Below are 15,425 nucleotides of genomic sequence, written 5' to 3'. Positions count from 1 at the left end.
GGCTCCCTGCTCGGCAGGGAGTCTGCTTCTCCCTCTGACCCTCCCCCCTCTCATGTGCTTGCTCTCTCATTCTCTCTCTCTCAAATAAATAAATAAAAAAATCTTTAAAAAAAAAAAAAAAAATGAATTTCCTATATTTAACTGAATTTTCACTCCATTCAACTCATGTTCGGTGATGTCATTAGCTTAAGCCCGGGTTCCCTAGACCACTTGGCCAGTTCCACAACTATTATAATGATCCTAAGGGAAAAGGGAACGGGTTACCATTTAGTTTTAAATAACATTTTATTCAGTGGAATAGAAAAGTACATAAATTTTGAATTAAAGGTTTCCATTTCTCAAAGTTTTTTTCTTAAGTATACTGAAGATCTAGAACCAAAAAGATATCAAGTCCCCTTTCTTCCCAGCTTAGCAACAACCTTAATACATTCTTGACTCTGTCCCTGTTCTCAAATAGTTCTTCAAAATATTTTTAGAGGGCAGAAAAAAATCACACTACACGAAGTAAACAGGCTTTCCAAGAAGCATGTTGTATCAGACTGTCATATATGTGTCTGTTTAGGTGTCCTTTTTAAATGTCACCTCTAATCCGGTATCTACATGACAGTGGCCAGAAAGAACATTTCAGTTCAAGAACTTCCAAAATCCCACAATGACTAAGCCCCAGTAGGAAAATGTAGCTTTTATAACGATCAGGCACTTCATTTTAGAACTAGAATAATAATGGGGGGAAAAGAAATTACTGACAATTATTGGAATACTCTTTTATAACTTCAAATACATTTTCAGTTCTCCAGAAAACATTGCCACTTGATAAAAATGGGAAGGCAGTCCTTACTTTTGTAAGAGATTTCAAGGTAGAAAGATGGTGACTGCTTTCCAGATTTGAAGTTTATTTTTTTAATAAACATTACTTTTGGTCAGGCTTTGATTTACTTTTTTTAATTAACATATAATGTCTTATTTGTTTCAGTTAGGTTTACTCTTAAGTGCAAAGATAATACACAGATTTCCCATTTACCCCATACGCACTGTTATTAACATCTTATATTAGTATATTTGTCACAACTGATAAACCAGTATTGATACATTATTAAAGTCTGTATTTATTCAGATTTCCTTGGTTCTCCCTAATGTCCTTTTTCTGCTCCAGGATACTACATTCCTTTTAATCATCATGTCTCCTTAGGCTTCTCTTGACTGTGACCGTTTCTTAATACTTTCTTTGCTTATGTCGACCTTGAGAGGTTTTTTTTTTGAGATTTTATTTATTTATATGAGAGAGAGCACACAAGCAAGGGGAGGGGCAGAGAGAGAAGCAGACTCCCCACTGAGCAGAGAGCCCGACATGGTGCTCAATCCAAGGACTCTGGAATCACTACCTGAGCCGAAGGCAGAGGGCTTAACCCTCTGAGCCACCCGGGCGCCCCAACATTGAGAGTTTTGAGGAGTACTGGTCAGGTATGTTGCTGAATGTCCCTCAACTGGGATTTATCTGATGTTTTTCTCTTGGTTAGACTGGGGTTATGGGTTTGGGGGAGGACAATCACAAAGATGTCATTTCATCACATCATACCAAGGATACAACTATCAACATGACTCCTCACTTTGATGTTAACCTTGATCTCCTCACTGAGGTCATGTTTGTCAGGTTTCTACGATGTAAAGTTACTCTTATTTCTTAGCCCATACTTAATAAGGAGCAGAGTTATGTTCCACCTCCTTGAGGATGGAGTATCTACATAACTTGGACAACTTCTGTACCTTAGATATGTCTATTCTCTATTTGTTTATTTATTCAAATATTTCTTTATATTAATATGAACTCATGAATACTTATTTTATACTTTAGGTCATCATCCAAAACTATTTTATATTGTTGCTCAGCTTTGGTCATTAGGAATTCTTTCCAATGGCTCCTTGGACCTTGGGCATATACCCTCAATTGTGGGCTACTATTGCTGCTGTTTGAGCACTTCCTTATTTTCTGGCACTACAAGATGCTCCAGGCTCATCTTGTATTATTTCCTACAGTCCTAGCCGTTCCTCCAAGAAGCCCTGGTTTCATTATTGGAGAGTGGTATTAGAAACCAAGACCCAGGCACTGTGCTTCTAGACCCTCCCAGATGGCAAGCAAGGAAATTTACGTGTGCGTGCTAATCCTTGGAAAACACCTATTTATAATTATTTCTATATGCAACCATCTGCATCCATCTTAAACTAAACATTAAACATGAGTTTATAGTGATGTCTCCAATTCTAATCTATTACACCACAGAGATCATTCTAGCCTATTCCTCTTGCTCATCTGTAACCTCCCACTTCAACAGTGAGAAACCTGGCTCCCAGATTTACTTAATTTACTTAATTGCTCAATTCCAGTATACACGTATAGTGGTACTAGAATTGTTAACTGGTACGCCCATAGGAAATAACTTTATCAACTACAGCACAGTATTTAGGCACAGCTCCTTTTAAAAGCCTTTAGTCTTACAAACTCCACTCATTTCCAAAGTGACTTAGGTCAGCACCTTTGCCCCCAAGCCCCTTCAGTGAGGTTGCTTCATACATTTTTAATATAATTTGATTGTTTTGTCACAATTTGCATTCCATCCTGGGATCCTCTGATCTCTTATTTATATATTATCAAACCAAATAATTTAAGTTTTATTTTCAACATGGGGTAGGGTGAGGGGGACAAGGGGAGAAGACACTGACGGAACTCGAAAGGGAAGGTACCAATTTAGAGATTTTCTTAAGTTTCTGTCTAGGGGCGCCTGGGTGGCTCAGTCGTTAAGCGTCTGCCTTCGGCTCAGGTCATGATCCCAGGGTCCTGGGATCGAGCCCCGCATCGGGCTCCCTGCTCAGCGGGAAGCCTGCTTCTCCCTCTTTCACTCCCCGTGCTTGTGTTCCCTCTCTCGCTGTGTCTCTCTCTGTCAAATAAATAAATAAAATCTTTAAAAAAAAAAAAAAGTTTCTGTCTAATAACTGCTTAAAAATAGAAATTCACTGAAAGCTAATATATTTTTTAAATGTACTGAAATCTTTGCATACAATAAGGGACATGGTAAAGATCAAAAGTAAGAAATGTAGCTCCCTTTCACAACTGAAATATAGATTTTTTTCAAGGCGCTATCAGTAACTTTATTCAATTCTCCTAGTTGTAAAATGAGAATAAAACATTTTGTATCCAGGACTAAGAATGTAGGTATGCTGATAGTATTCTGCCACTCAAGGATAAAATGTTAGTTTCAGTAAATGTAGACTCTATGCCTTGGAGAAATTAAGCTCTACCCAATTATAATTTTCACACAATTGTAAAATTTTATATATTTTCACACAATTATATTCATAAAGCTTTGTAACCCTGATGATTATTATCTGCTCTTATCACTAAGGAATTTTTTCTGTCTAGCAACCTGGGATCCTTAGGCATTTTAAAGTCCTTAAAGTATCCAAACAGTTACCAATATACACCTAGATTTATTTCTAAGCATGTGGGAGAGTTGGTGGCCATTCATGGAAGATTATCTTGATAGTAATAAAATTACCCCCAAAAAAGACAAAAGGGAGAGAAAACATCTTTTGAGGATTTCTTCTGTAAAACAAAATTTATTATTCTTGTAAGGCTGCATATGTGCCATTTATTTACTAACATATAATCACGAACTCCCAAGGATACAGTTTAAACTCCTGCTATAATCATGCATTTTATTGAATTATCAGAAAAGGAGACATCACGAGTAAATCTGCCAAATCAATCTTTGCAGGAAAAAGATGTGCCCTAGCACCTCTTCGGTTTCTTTATGGAAATCAGCATTTATCCGTAACTCATTCCTATTCAACACCTGACATGTAATAATGTAATTCACAAGTCTAATCTCTTTCTGGGTAGTGAGCACTGAGAAGAAAGCCATGTTTGAAGCCATTAATGAGTATTTCTTCCAACTACTGTCAATAGATTCTTCTTCCCCATTATTCTAATTCAGAAATGAAATATCTGGGAGTGTTAAAAACTATGATTTCCTAAATTAAGTATTCAGAAGCCATATTTTATTAAATCTTATTGAAAACCCTACCCTTAATAATTTCAAAAAACTTTAAAGATACAATAAGAACACCTGTTTCTTTCCCTCATGGTCTCACAAGAATATCCAATAAGTTATTCTATATATAAATCAGTATGCTTTTGTACTGGTGTAAGTTTGCACCAACCCTGCAATTTCTCAAGGGCTGCCTCAGACTCCAACAGAAATAAGACAAGAAGTGAACTCATTCTCAGTGGGGCAGGAGACCAGGGCAGAGAGGTAAGACTGGAGGTGAGGAAAAGGATAATTAGAGCTCAAAGTCGAAGTGATGCTTAAAAAAAAAAAAAAAATCTAAAAGGTTTTTGGGGGTGGGTTGGGGAAGAGATCTAAGCAATTTCCCGAGACCACCACTTCTGTCAAGGGAGTCATGCTATAAAAGAAGGAGCTCAAAACAAGTTCATTGAGATCAGCATTCCTCCAGCCAAACTCTGCAATAATTACTGTATTGATCTGCAGTACATTAGCACAAACAGGTAAAATAATGAGGAATCAATGAAGTTTGATTTTAAAATTCTCAAATTCTAAGAACCCTGAACAACTGTTGGAGGAAGGGCAAGAAGAAAAGCACAAACGGCTGCCTGAACACCTCAATGCCTCATCAATCCCTTCTCTCTACACTAAAAACCCAGAGTCTCCTGGGGTCAAATGGGAAGAACCGCGGCCAAAGGAGCAAGTGTGGAGTCTTGGCAGGGCTGTGTCACGCGCCTCAGAAACAGACCTTTCCAGTGTTTGGGGGTTTGCACTATATGACAAGTGACAGAGTCCAGAGAGGCATGGCTGCCAAAAGACAGGTTCAGTAAGAAAGTCACAAAGCAGAGCTGGCTTTATTTGGAAGCCCTTGGCCAGGCTTCAGACTGACCCAACTTGGTGGCAGTTTATTCCCTCGGGGGGAATATGAAGGAACTTTGAGACAGTATTTGCTCAGAGACACATATCACTCCCATCTACAGCACTGAGGTCGCCAGCAGAGATCCCAACGGAGAGCTAGGCTCGGGATTTAATCATTAGGCTTGCCTTTCAATCTCCTAACTCCGAAATACAGGGGCTGAATAAAGTAATCTTTTCATCATGACTTAAGGAAATAATCCTATTAAGAGTGGAGCATGCCTGGGAATTCACCTGCTTCACTGTGGGCCTAGGGATTTGAGGCTAGATGGGTAATGCCACAGAATAGAGAGGAGCATCCTCGCCAAGACCGTCCCCTGTTGAAGAGCATCCGTGCAAAGGCTCATCTCCCAGTGTGTGAGATTAACGGGCAGGGGGCTGTGGAGCGCCCGGATAACCTACCTGCCGCTCTGGTCTGAGGTCCATGTAACGGATCGCCCCTGGGGTTTGGTGCTGTACCATATCCTTATGGCGTGAGGAAAGTCAGTAGCTGTCTGAGCCCCTGTCTTCCTGATCTGTAAGCTCCAAGTGTCAGTGTCAAACAGGAGCTCCCCACAGCCAGGAGCCTGGCTGCAGCCAGCATAATAGTCTAACTGCTCCCGCCAACGCCCTGCAGGCAGAGTGACAAGTTCATGTACAATCTGATTCCTGAGCTCCTCAGAAACAACTGTGAGCTTGGGAGACCTTGTAAATTTGTCAATACCTGGCACAGCAGCAACATCCACCTCCTCTACCTTCAACACGGATAAATCACAGCAGTCCAACACTAGCAAAAAATCCTCACTCCCATGATTCCCTGTGTCACAGCGGTACTTTGAGCTAGAAATCCCAGAAGCCTGTTCCGGGTTGTCATGGTTACCATCTTTACCAGAAGTATCTTTTTCACCTTTACCACAGATTGCAAAATCATTATATCCTGTTTTAGATGAGAAGGTCCTTGTATCTGTCACAGGACTCTGGCAGGGTGCAGGCATCCTAAAACTGCAGGCTTCGTTTGACTCTGATCGGCAGGTGTCCTTGGTGGAACCACTCTGTTTCTCGAATCTGTCCCCAGGCTCAAAGAAAAGCACTATGGTGCCCTCAATGATTTGACTTTCGAAATCCACATCTAAATCCAGTACATAGTGCTTCACGAGTATGTGGCTGGTGTTGGCCATGAGAGGCAGGTCATCCCGGGAAGGGTCCAGCGCTATGTCCATGGTGTCGGTTGTTGTTCAAGAGCTTTGTTACAATCTCAGAAGGGGCTTCCTATCTGCCTTAATCTTCCGGAATCATAAATGGCTGCTTACCAAAAAAACACCTGGTGTCACAAATTGTGGTTCCACAACTTTCAGTCCCCTGGCAAAGAAGAAAAACACAATTAGACAAAATTCCAAACAAGACCCTAAGTGTTCCTACAACCACTGCTTCAGCAAACTGACTACCTCCTTAAATAATCCCCCAATGTGGTAGAAGCTCAGGGCTAGAAGGCAGACTAATCTTTCTGACTGACATCAAAGAAAGCTGCATTATGGGTTTCTAAAAATATTTCAATTACCAATGGAACGAAAGGGGCCTCCACAAAGCCCGAAGAATCGTGCTCTTAACTAGAACAGTCCTTGTTTTGGGAAAGAGCAATTGTTATGCAAAAGCATAACTGAGCATCACTGTGCTTCTTGTTTTAAAAGATATTAAATGCATCATTTCTAATTTTGTGCATCAAAGATAAGTGACTGTTTCTCTACTGTGATTCTAAGTAACAAATGTGAATGAAGGCTAAATGGCCTCATATGTTTTATTCTTTGAGAGTAATAATTTAATACATAAAATGTAACTCCAGGGATTACTGTACTTTTCACATTAGGACTGCTCTCATATCAGCACTTCCAGTAAATTACAGGAAAATGAGCCAATTTACCAGGAGTGCATTCTAAGTATTCCTTTGAGATTGTTCATGGAGATTTTTCAAATTTATAGTTAAATACTCAAGGTATATCATTACATCTTAATAGCTGAAAACCCATTAACATTCTGGATAATAGCCTTCTTGTGGCAAAAAAAAGGTCTTCTCATTTGGGAAAAAAAAAAAGTATGCAAATATCTATAAAAGGAAAAAGAGAAATTAAAATGTAGAAACAGATGTTGTAATAAAATGCCCAAGTTCTTCATAAAAGTTCTGAATCAAAATGTATTCTTATTTTATAATAGCAATCCACCTAGAAGAAAAATTATTTGAAATTATTTCAGTCCCTGTTGTGTACCTGATTTCTTTCAGCGTATGCTGTTATTTTTTATTCTTTTACCAAAAATGAAAAAGGGGGAGGGGAATAACAACTCTGACAGAGTAGATATATTTAAAATAATCTTTGTATTTCTAAATATCAGGAGGTATTCTTGTATCAACTACAAAACAATATCACCAGCTTTTCAAGTAAAACTGAGCCCTCTCTTTTCATTCTGTTTAACTCCTCCTCACCTCCCCTCAGATTTTATGTGCCTGTCTACTAGACTCTTAATTCTGTTCCTTCTAGAATCTCATTCCAGAAATCAAACCCACTGAATTTTCACTTTCTACATCTCCACAGCCTTACTTCCTCAGGAAAATCTTACCCACCCTAAGGGGGAAAAAATCTGATTTCATGCTACTTTCCCAGTCGTAGAGACCATACACCCTTTGCATCTTTGTCCTCTAGCCAAAGGGCCTGCTCAACACTCTGCTCCCTAAAGATGACCTGACACCAGGCCTCCATGCTCTTTGGACTAAGCCATGTGCCATACCTGGAGTGCACCCACAGCCACCTGCCAAATTCTGTTCTTTCTCCACACTCAGTTCAAATGCAATCATCTCCTGAAATCCTTCCTTACTCCCTATTCTCTCACCCTTCACCGAACTGCATATGGGAATATACAATCTGATTTTTTTAAAGTAATAGGAATTGAGAGAAATGAGGGATGCAAAGAATATTTTGAAATTACTTTATAAAGAAGCTGGCACTCCCCTTGGTTCTAGAAGAATCAATGGGCAAAAGGAAGAAGGCAGAGTATTTCCTTTTCTGCATGAAAGCAACTGAACTTGTCGTGTAAGGAATAACAACCTTCAATAAAGCCACTGGGTATATCTATGTAATGAAAAACAACGGATGTTAAAACGTCATCCTGTTGGTGTTTGGGGCTGCTAATATGCAGTCTTTTGTTGATTGGGCTCTTTAAAAAACCTTACTTAATATTTTTTTTAAAACCTGAGTATATACACACACAGACAAGAAGAAAATCTGAATCAGCCGAGACAAGGGTTAACTTAGTGGCTGTGTACACCATGTCTGAAGAAGAACTGTCTAGCTTGTGTAACAATATAAATATAACCATTCATTGTCTAACCCTAATAGATCCTTTCATTTATTTGTGAAATTTAATATAATTTAAGATTCAAACATATACTACAGAGCAGTTTTCACCACTGCTTTGTGACTGGTGGCAGATAACAAGGCAGCCTTCGAGCCCCATCCACAACCAAGCCTGTTAATATCACCTTGTCACCCTAACTGGCAACAGTTTGCTCTTCGGTGGATTCTTGAGTACACTCCCCATAGTTGCAGTTCTAACTCTTTTCTTCTTTTAACTTTCTAGTTCCATGCCTGCTGACTCATTCTCAGTTGATTATTTGGCCTCCTACTTTACTGAGATGATTTTGAATCTGAAACTCCATCATGGCTCAAGTATCTGTAGTTCTTCACAACTACTGCCTTCTCCTTTCTGATTCAAAGGAGACAATATCCCTTCCCACCAAAGCTAATTCCTTTCCCCTTGAATCCTAGCTTTTGGGGTCTGAAAGGGCCAAATGAATGGCACTCTTCTTGCCCATCCAAATTCTGAACATACCAAAAAGTAAGATGAGGATATGGCAGAGGGATACCAAAATATCACCATTATTACTGATGAAGGCTAAACTAAACAATATGATTTAGTGTGGGAGCCAAAGGTACCTGAAAATTGAATCCCCATATTCAACAGATTTACCCACAAGGTCACAGGAAACACTGGATCAGGTCAAAGCTCCCAGAGGAGAGGGTACCCTCCCCAGGCAAGAATTAAGGCCTGGGGAAGTAAGGAGAAAAGCTCTCCAAGTTGAGGATTGCTGCCCAAAAGCAAAAGGGAAGAGCTGAAAGGAGCAGAACATGCTCAATTTCGACTTCTCACTCCACCTCCCTTAAGGTAGAAGAACTAAAGTGATCAGCAATGTTACAGTAATTAAGCTCCCCTCACAAGACAGGAAACATCAGAAAGAAGAAACTGCTCCCAACCCCCCCGTTTTTCCCCGCAACCCTGAACACTATCTCCTTCCACTAATTTGGAATCTTGTTGCATTTCACAAAAAAATGTTTCTCTTGCCAACATTTTCTTCCTCTCAATGTTTCCATCCTGTTCCTAATGTTTCAAACACCCCCCAGGGCTACCATCTTCAAAAACAAACACTGCAATACATCCATCTATCAAAGCATTATGTTGATACCTTAAACTAATACAATGTTATATGTCAATTATATCTCAATTAAACCAGGAAAAAAACAAACAAAACAAACATTTAACCCTGTTGCCCATGTTAGCTAAGTCTTTACTTCTTTGCATTTTGGAGCTGACAAATTCCTTAGGGCTCACTTAGTCGAACTCTCCAGTTTTACAAATGATGACACTGAGGCCCAGAGAGGTAAAGCAATTCGGTCACTCATTTCTGATGCTTTTCTCCTTGCTGATTCTTTCCCTTGGAATTCTCATCTTCCAGCTCTTGTGGCCATTTCCTTCATACTGTCCAAGTCATAAATCAAATGTCACCTCATAAGACTGTCTTCTATATTCTCATTCTACCTTGTCTACCATCTTCAAGTTGTGTGGACTAGACTCAATTCATATTCTAATAGCTTTGGGGGTAAAAGGAGAAGTTTGGGGCCAGCCCCAGAAGATTCAGATCACGGTCACCTCTGTCTGGTTTCCAACCTAAGTTATGTATAATGTGTGAGTCTGTTAGAACTCGTTGCTTATTACACCTATTTCCTCCTTGCCTTGGCTTCTTAGATGACCTGAATCTCCTTTCCCTGCAAGTATACAACTCTCACTGACGTCAATCAGGGTCACATCCCATGTTTAGGGAAGAACTGAACTAACTGTGGTTGCAAATGCTTGTATGTGGCCACCTTGTAAGGCCTCTCTCAGCAAATAGTAACCATATTTCTAAGCAGTCTGTTGACTTCAGCACTTCTTGCCATTATTGTGCTCCAATTTAAAATGCCAGCCTCTCTCACTGAAGCATTTTTCCATTCTGTCATAAGCCATAACATATAAAATTCCCCCCTTTATCAAACCCAATGGTTAGTTTCCAGTGGCTAACCACTGCTGCCTCTAAAATAAGTGTACTACGTGCTAGGTATTTTAAATGCTTAAATGATTGTCTCAGCAACACCATTAAAGGCTTCAAAAGAATTAATATACAGCAATATTTTTCTTGAGAAAGGCGGGAGGAGGGGGGAGGAAGGGAGGATCAAATACTAAAGAGTTATGGCACGGGGAAGAAACTGCCTTGCCACTTTCAATCACCCAAACAGAAATGCACACATCTACAAATGTGTAAAATAGCCTCTGTAGAGCCATTCCAGATCCCACTAAAGAGAGTAATTTCATTCTCCTTTCCAGCTACAAGGCCATGTGTATCATTCTCATGACCCTCAACTTACCCTGCTTCATTTTGCAGCTACCTCTACCTTCCAATGGTCTATAAGCAACTAGGGATTCCTGATTCATCTGTGTGTGCATGACCACGTTGAGTAGAATGCCCTACACATAGTAGGTTCTCAGTAAATATCTGTGGATTGACATCTGAGGGCATTTATAATTTCTCGTTATCCACAGAATAGGGGTTCTGGCTTACATAGGTCTAGTAGAAAGTTACGCTTAACCAACATCTTCCTCCAAATAGCTCTCAATTTTTTTTTTTTTTTTTAAGATTTTATTTTTTTGAGAGAGAGAGAGAGACAGCATAGAGGGAACACAAGCAGGGGGAGTGGGAGAAGGAGAAGCAAGCTTCCCACTGAGCAGGGAGCCCGATGCGGGGCTTGATCCCAGGATCCTGGGATCATGACCTGAGCTAAAGGCAGATGCTTAACGACTGAGCCTTCACCTGTCCCTCTATGCCACATCTCTTTTCCTATAAGCAACTCAAAAGAAAGGGAGAAGTTGCAAAAATGCTTACTATATAGTACTGAGCACACTATGAGTAGTTACAAAATATTTAATTCTACAGACTACTTGTTCAGAGGAGGACAGCTTTCTGCTACTCCAAGTGTGTTCATTCTGTAGGATACAGTGATTGCTCTTAATGACAGCTATTTTATATACCGAAAAGTATACTGTTTCTGAGCATAGCTCCTCAGACATTCAAATGCATATAAGCATAGGAACATAGCTTATTACTGTGAAATTTGATAAAATAATTTCAGAATTAGAAGGACTCTTAGAAGTACAAATGTATTATTTTGTATTTAGAAGTGTCACACTGACATATTATTCTGTAACATTTCTTTCATGCAATGGTTTTGAAATACAACCATACAGATGCACATAAATCTAGCTCGTTTCCTTTAACTGCTGCTTGGTGTCCCTATATGAATATTCTACAATTTGTCTATACATTGCTCTGCTAGTAGTTAAATTCTTTTAAATTTTTATTATTTACAAACCATGCTGCAATGAACATCCTTATATATGTCTCCTGGTGCACATGTGCAAGTGTTTCCTGGATAAAACACCTAGAAATTCCATTTGGCCTGAGATTGGTACTGTCACACCTGCTTTCTTTTGGTTTGTTTTTTCCTGATGTATCTTTTCTTCTATCCCTTTATTTTTATTGTTAACTGCTCTGGGTTGTTTTGCCTTTTTGCCTTGGATATCTTTTTAAAGCAACATTTGGCTGCATTTAAAAAATATAATTATCGGGACGCCTGGGTGGCTCAGTTGTTAAGCGTCTGCCTTCGGCTCAGGTCATGATCCCAGGGTCCTGGGATCGAGTCCCACATCGGGCTCATTGGTTGGCAGGGAGCCTGCTTCTCCCTCTACCTGCCGCTCCCCCTGCTTGTGCTCTCTCTCTCTGACAAAAAAATAAATAAAATCTTTAAAAAATATATATATAATCATTTTTAATAACTGAAGTAAATTTATTTACATTTATCATGACTACTGTTATAACAGCACTGATCTCTCAGCCAATTATTTTGTGTTTTCCATCTACTATGATTTTCTTTGCTACTCAGCTTTTACTTTTTCTACTTTTTGTTGCATTTTTTCCGAGTTTTTTCCCTCTACTGCTTCATCAGTTATACAATCTATTTATTTTCTTTAACATGCTTACTTCAGGTCAATCTCTAGTAGTCTTTTGAATAATACAAAGACCCTAGGAAGTTTCATCATCAGTTTCTCCTTTTCCCCATTCTCTATCAGCTTCCAGATTATTGTTGCCAGTGTCTCAGTATCACATTGTTTTTAACAACCCTCACCCAACTTAGAAAAATTGAAGTCAATAGTTATTTGTATTTGTTTACCAGCTTTCTTCCTCATGACTGATTCATACAGTCCATTCCTTCTGTCAGGGTTTAATTTTGCTCTAGTTAACTACTGCCACCTGACAAATTAACCCAAAACTTTGTGGCTTCAAACAGCAACCATTTGATTATATTCCGTGGGTCAGGAATTTGGGTAACACTCAGCTGGGCCATCTTATGAATATGACTATAGCACTCAGTGGTACTCAGCTAGACGATGGGCTTATCTGGGGGTTCTGATGACCAGAGTAGCTACACAAAGCCTCTTTAATATGGAGGTCTCAGAATAGTTGGGACATTTTATATGGCAACTGGTGGCCCCCAAAGCAAGTGTCCCAAAGGACTTCTGACCTAGCCTCAAAAGTCAACTACATTCTATTGGTTTCAAAAGAGTTGTACAGCTAGCTAGTCCAGATTTAAGGACAGGGAACTCAACTTCACATCTTAATGGGGGAGTCACTGGATCGTACTGGAGAGTAGCCTGTGAGATGGTAGATACTGTTACAGTCATTTAGGGAAAATACAATTTCCTTTTTACTTAAGTAGATTTTTAGGCTGATAGTTATTTTCACTTAGCACCTTGAACACATTACTATATTCCAACATCTCTTTTTTCGGATAAGAAGTTTGGTATCAATCTTCATTTCTTGATATTTATGTTTTTCCCCCTGGTAGCTTTTATATATTTTTTTATTATCTTTGATGTTCTATTGTTTCAATCAATGTATCTAAATATGGATTTATTTTTATTTGGCTTGCTCAAGATTCAGTGTGCTCCTTCAGCCTGAGGAATTCTTTCCATGTATAACCCTGAGGAGACAGCAAATCTCCTTGGCTCTCTACTGAAACAGTGTGATGGAATTTTCTTTCTCCAGTCACCCCTTCATGGCTTCTAGCTTTACACAGATAACTCAGTTTCAGTTCTCCACATGTACTAGGTCTATAGTCAGGTACCTCTTCCTTGATAGGTATCAGGGCCCCGACCCCTTCCTGCCCCCCTGCCCCCCTACAGCTATTAAGCCTATTCTCATTCCTCTGTCAGAACCTCTCAGGTTAGGCTCCTGTTCATCATCCTGACTTTATAATCCCCCTCCATTTTGGTCAACAAGGATAACTCCTTCTTGGTTGTGAATTTGCATGTGTATGTGTGTGTGTGTGTGTGCGTGTGTGTGTGTGTGTGTTCACAGGTGTGTGTATGTTGTTGTACTTTACAAAGCATTTCTAAATACTTGAAGTGGGAAGGGGGATTTTCTTAAAATTCAGTTAATCATACTGACCAGAAGCCCACGAAGCCTGCTTTACCAATTAAATGGTCCACACCCACAAGTCCCCTGGCTTAAAAAGTTTTCATGCAGGGCATGCTTTGCTGTATAACTTTATAGGCACCATAGCTACAGATTCCCTTTCATCGTCACAAAAGCCTAGAGAGATGCTTAAAGACTGAGAGGGGGCACCTGGATGGCTCAGTCGGTTAAGCGTCTGCCTTCGGCTCAGGTCATGCATGATCCTGGGCCCCAGGATCAAGTCTGGCATTGGGCTCCCTGCTCAACGGGGAGTCTGCTTCTCCCTCTACCCCCGCCCCCTGCTCATGATCTAATAAAATAAATAAAATCTTCAAAAAAAAAAAAAATGAGAGGATAAGAATATGTGCAAAGAAAGAAGCCAAGATGCAGAGAAAGCTGGACCATATTACTCATTCATTCAATATGGAATCCTCTTCTATTCTCTTTACTCTCTCTCTCTCCTGACCATGTCCTTGAGGAAATCTTTCCTGACCTCACTGATTAAGTCAATTTCCCAATTATTAGATCTCATAGCACTGAGTACACTTCTTCACAGTTCAACAGTTTTAGTTTTACATTTTTTGTTTGATCATTTAATATTCTTCTTCCTCTTAAATGAAGGAAAATACCACTTCTGGTAATAGCAGAGTAGCTTTTATCAGACCAATCCTCCTACTGGCAGCACTGATAAACTCTAGACAACAACAAAAATCTGAAGGCAGGTGAGAGTGAGCAAAAAGCTGACAAAAGCTATAGGGAGTTGACACTTAGGAGAAGGGAATGGCACTGAGTTTCCCTGTCATAGTTTTTCACCTGAGGGCATGTCCTAGTTGGCCATATGCAGCTAAAATTCAGACTGAAACCTGCAATCTTACTGGCTAAAAAATCAGAGAACAGAGTTCAGGAGTGACACAGCACCTGGATGGTAAAGAAGGAAAACTTCAGAAAAGGTATGAGCCCCATATTCTGCATATATACTGCCCAATTTTCTAACGAACCCCTGAACCATCCATGTTAGGGGCAGACCAAATAGTCCAAGTATGGCTCAATGTACTGAACTAAGATTTCTGTTTCTGCCCACTGCGGGGAAGGCAAATATGGAAGTTTGAGTTCACCTGAGTTAATTGTCTGCTAATACAAGAAAGACATTAAAACTCTTCAGAGGAACATAAATCCAGTTTCTATTAAAGTAGCAATCACAATGTCCAAGATAAAATAAAAAATTATTAGATATAAAAAGAAACAAGAAAATATGACCCATACTTAAAGAAAAAGCAATCAATGGAAACTGACTTGAGTGGACCCAAATATTAGAATTAGTATAAACAAAGAATTTAATGTAGTATTATATTAGTATTATAATTAAGGACATAAATGCTATAATGAATGAACTAAGGAAAACTCAGCAGAGAAATAGAAATTGCTAAAAAAAAAAAAAAGGAAATTCTAAGAACTGAAAACTACTGTACCTGAAATTAAAAATTCACTGGTTTTAATAGCAAACTAGAGATTACAGAAAAAAGAGTAAGTGATCTTGAAAATATTTATATAGCAATTATACAATCTGAAGAACACAGAGAAAAAATGTGAATCAATGAACAGAA

The 15,425-nt window shown here is 39.3% G+C and overlaps 1 protein-coding gene across 11 annotated transcripts in view; it reads right to left on the bottom strand.

The window, feature by feature from the left end:
* Positions 1 to 15,425, bottom strand: part of AOPEP (aminopeptidase O (putative)) — a 337,732-nt gene that overhangs the window by 297,337 nt on the left and 24,970 nt on the right. For all 11 annotated transcript variants that reach the window (XR_004297944.1, XR_004297945.1, XM_032392876.1 and 8 more), the window contains one exon: positions 5,376 to 6,311. Coding sequence is in view for 9 of the 11 variants with exons in the window: in XM_032392876.1 (XP_032248767.1) it covers positions 5,376 to 6,172 (797 nt within the window). In the remaining 2 variants the exon portion in view is untranslated. The remainder of the gene's footprint in view (positions 1 to 5,375; positions 6,312 to 15,425) is intronic.

Source organism: Phoca vitulina, unplaced genomic scaffold, assembly GCF_004348235.1.
Source record: "Phoca vitulina isolate PV1807 unplaced genomic scaffold, GSC_HSeal_1.0 scaffold70, whole genome shotgun sequence".
In the NCBI taxonomy this organism is placed as follows: domain Eukaryota; kingdom Metazoa; phylum Chordata; class Mammalia; order Carnivora; family Phocidae; genus Phoca; species Phoca vitulina.
Note: the sequence above shows the minus strand (reverse complement) of the source record. Positions and strands in the feature narration are given on the sequence as shown.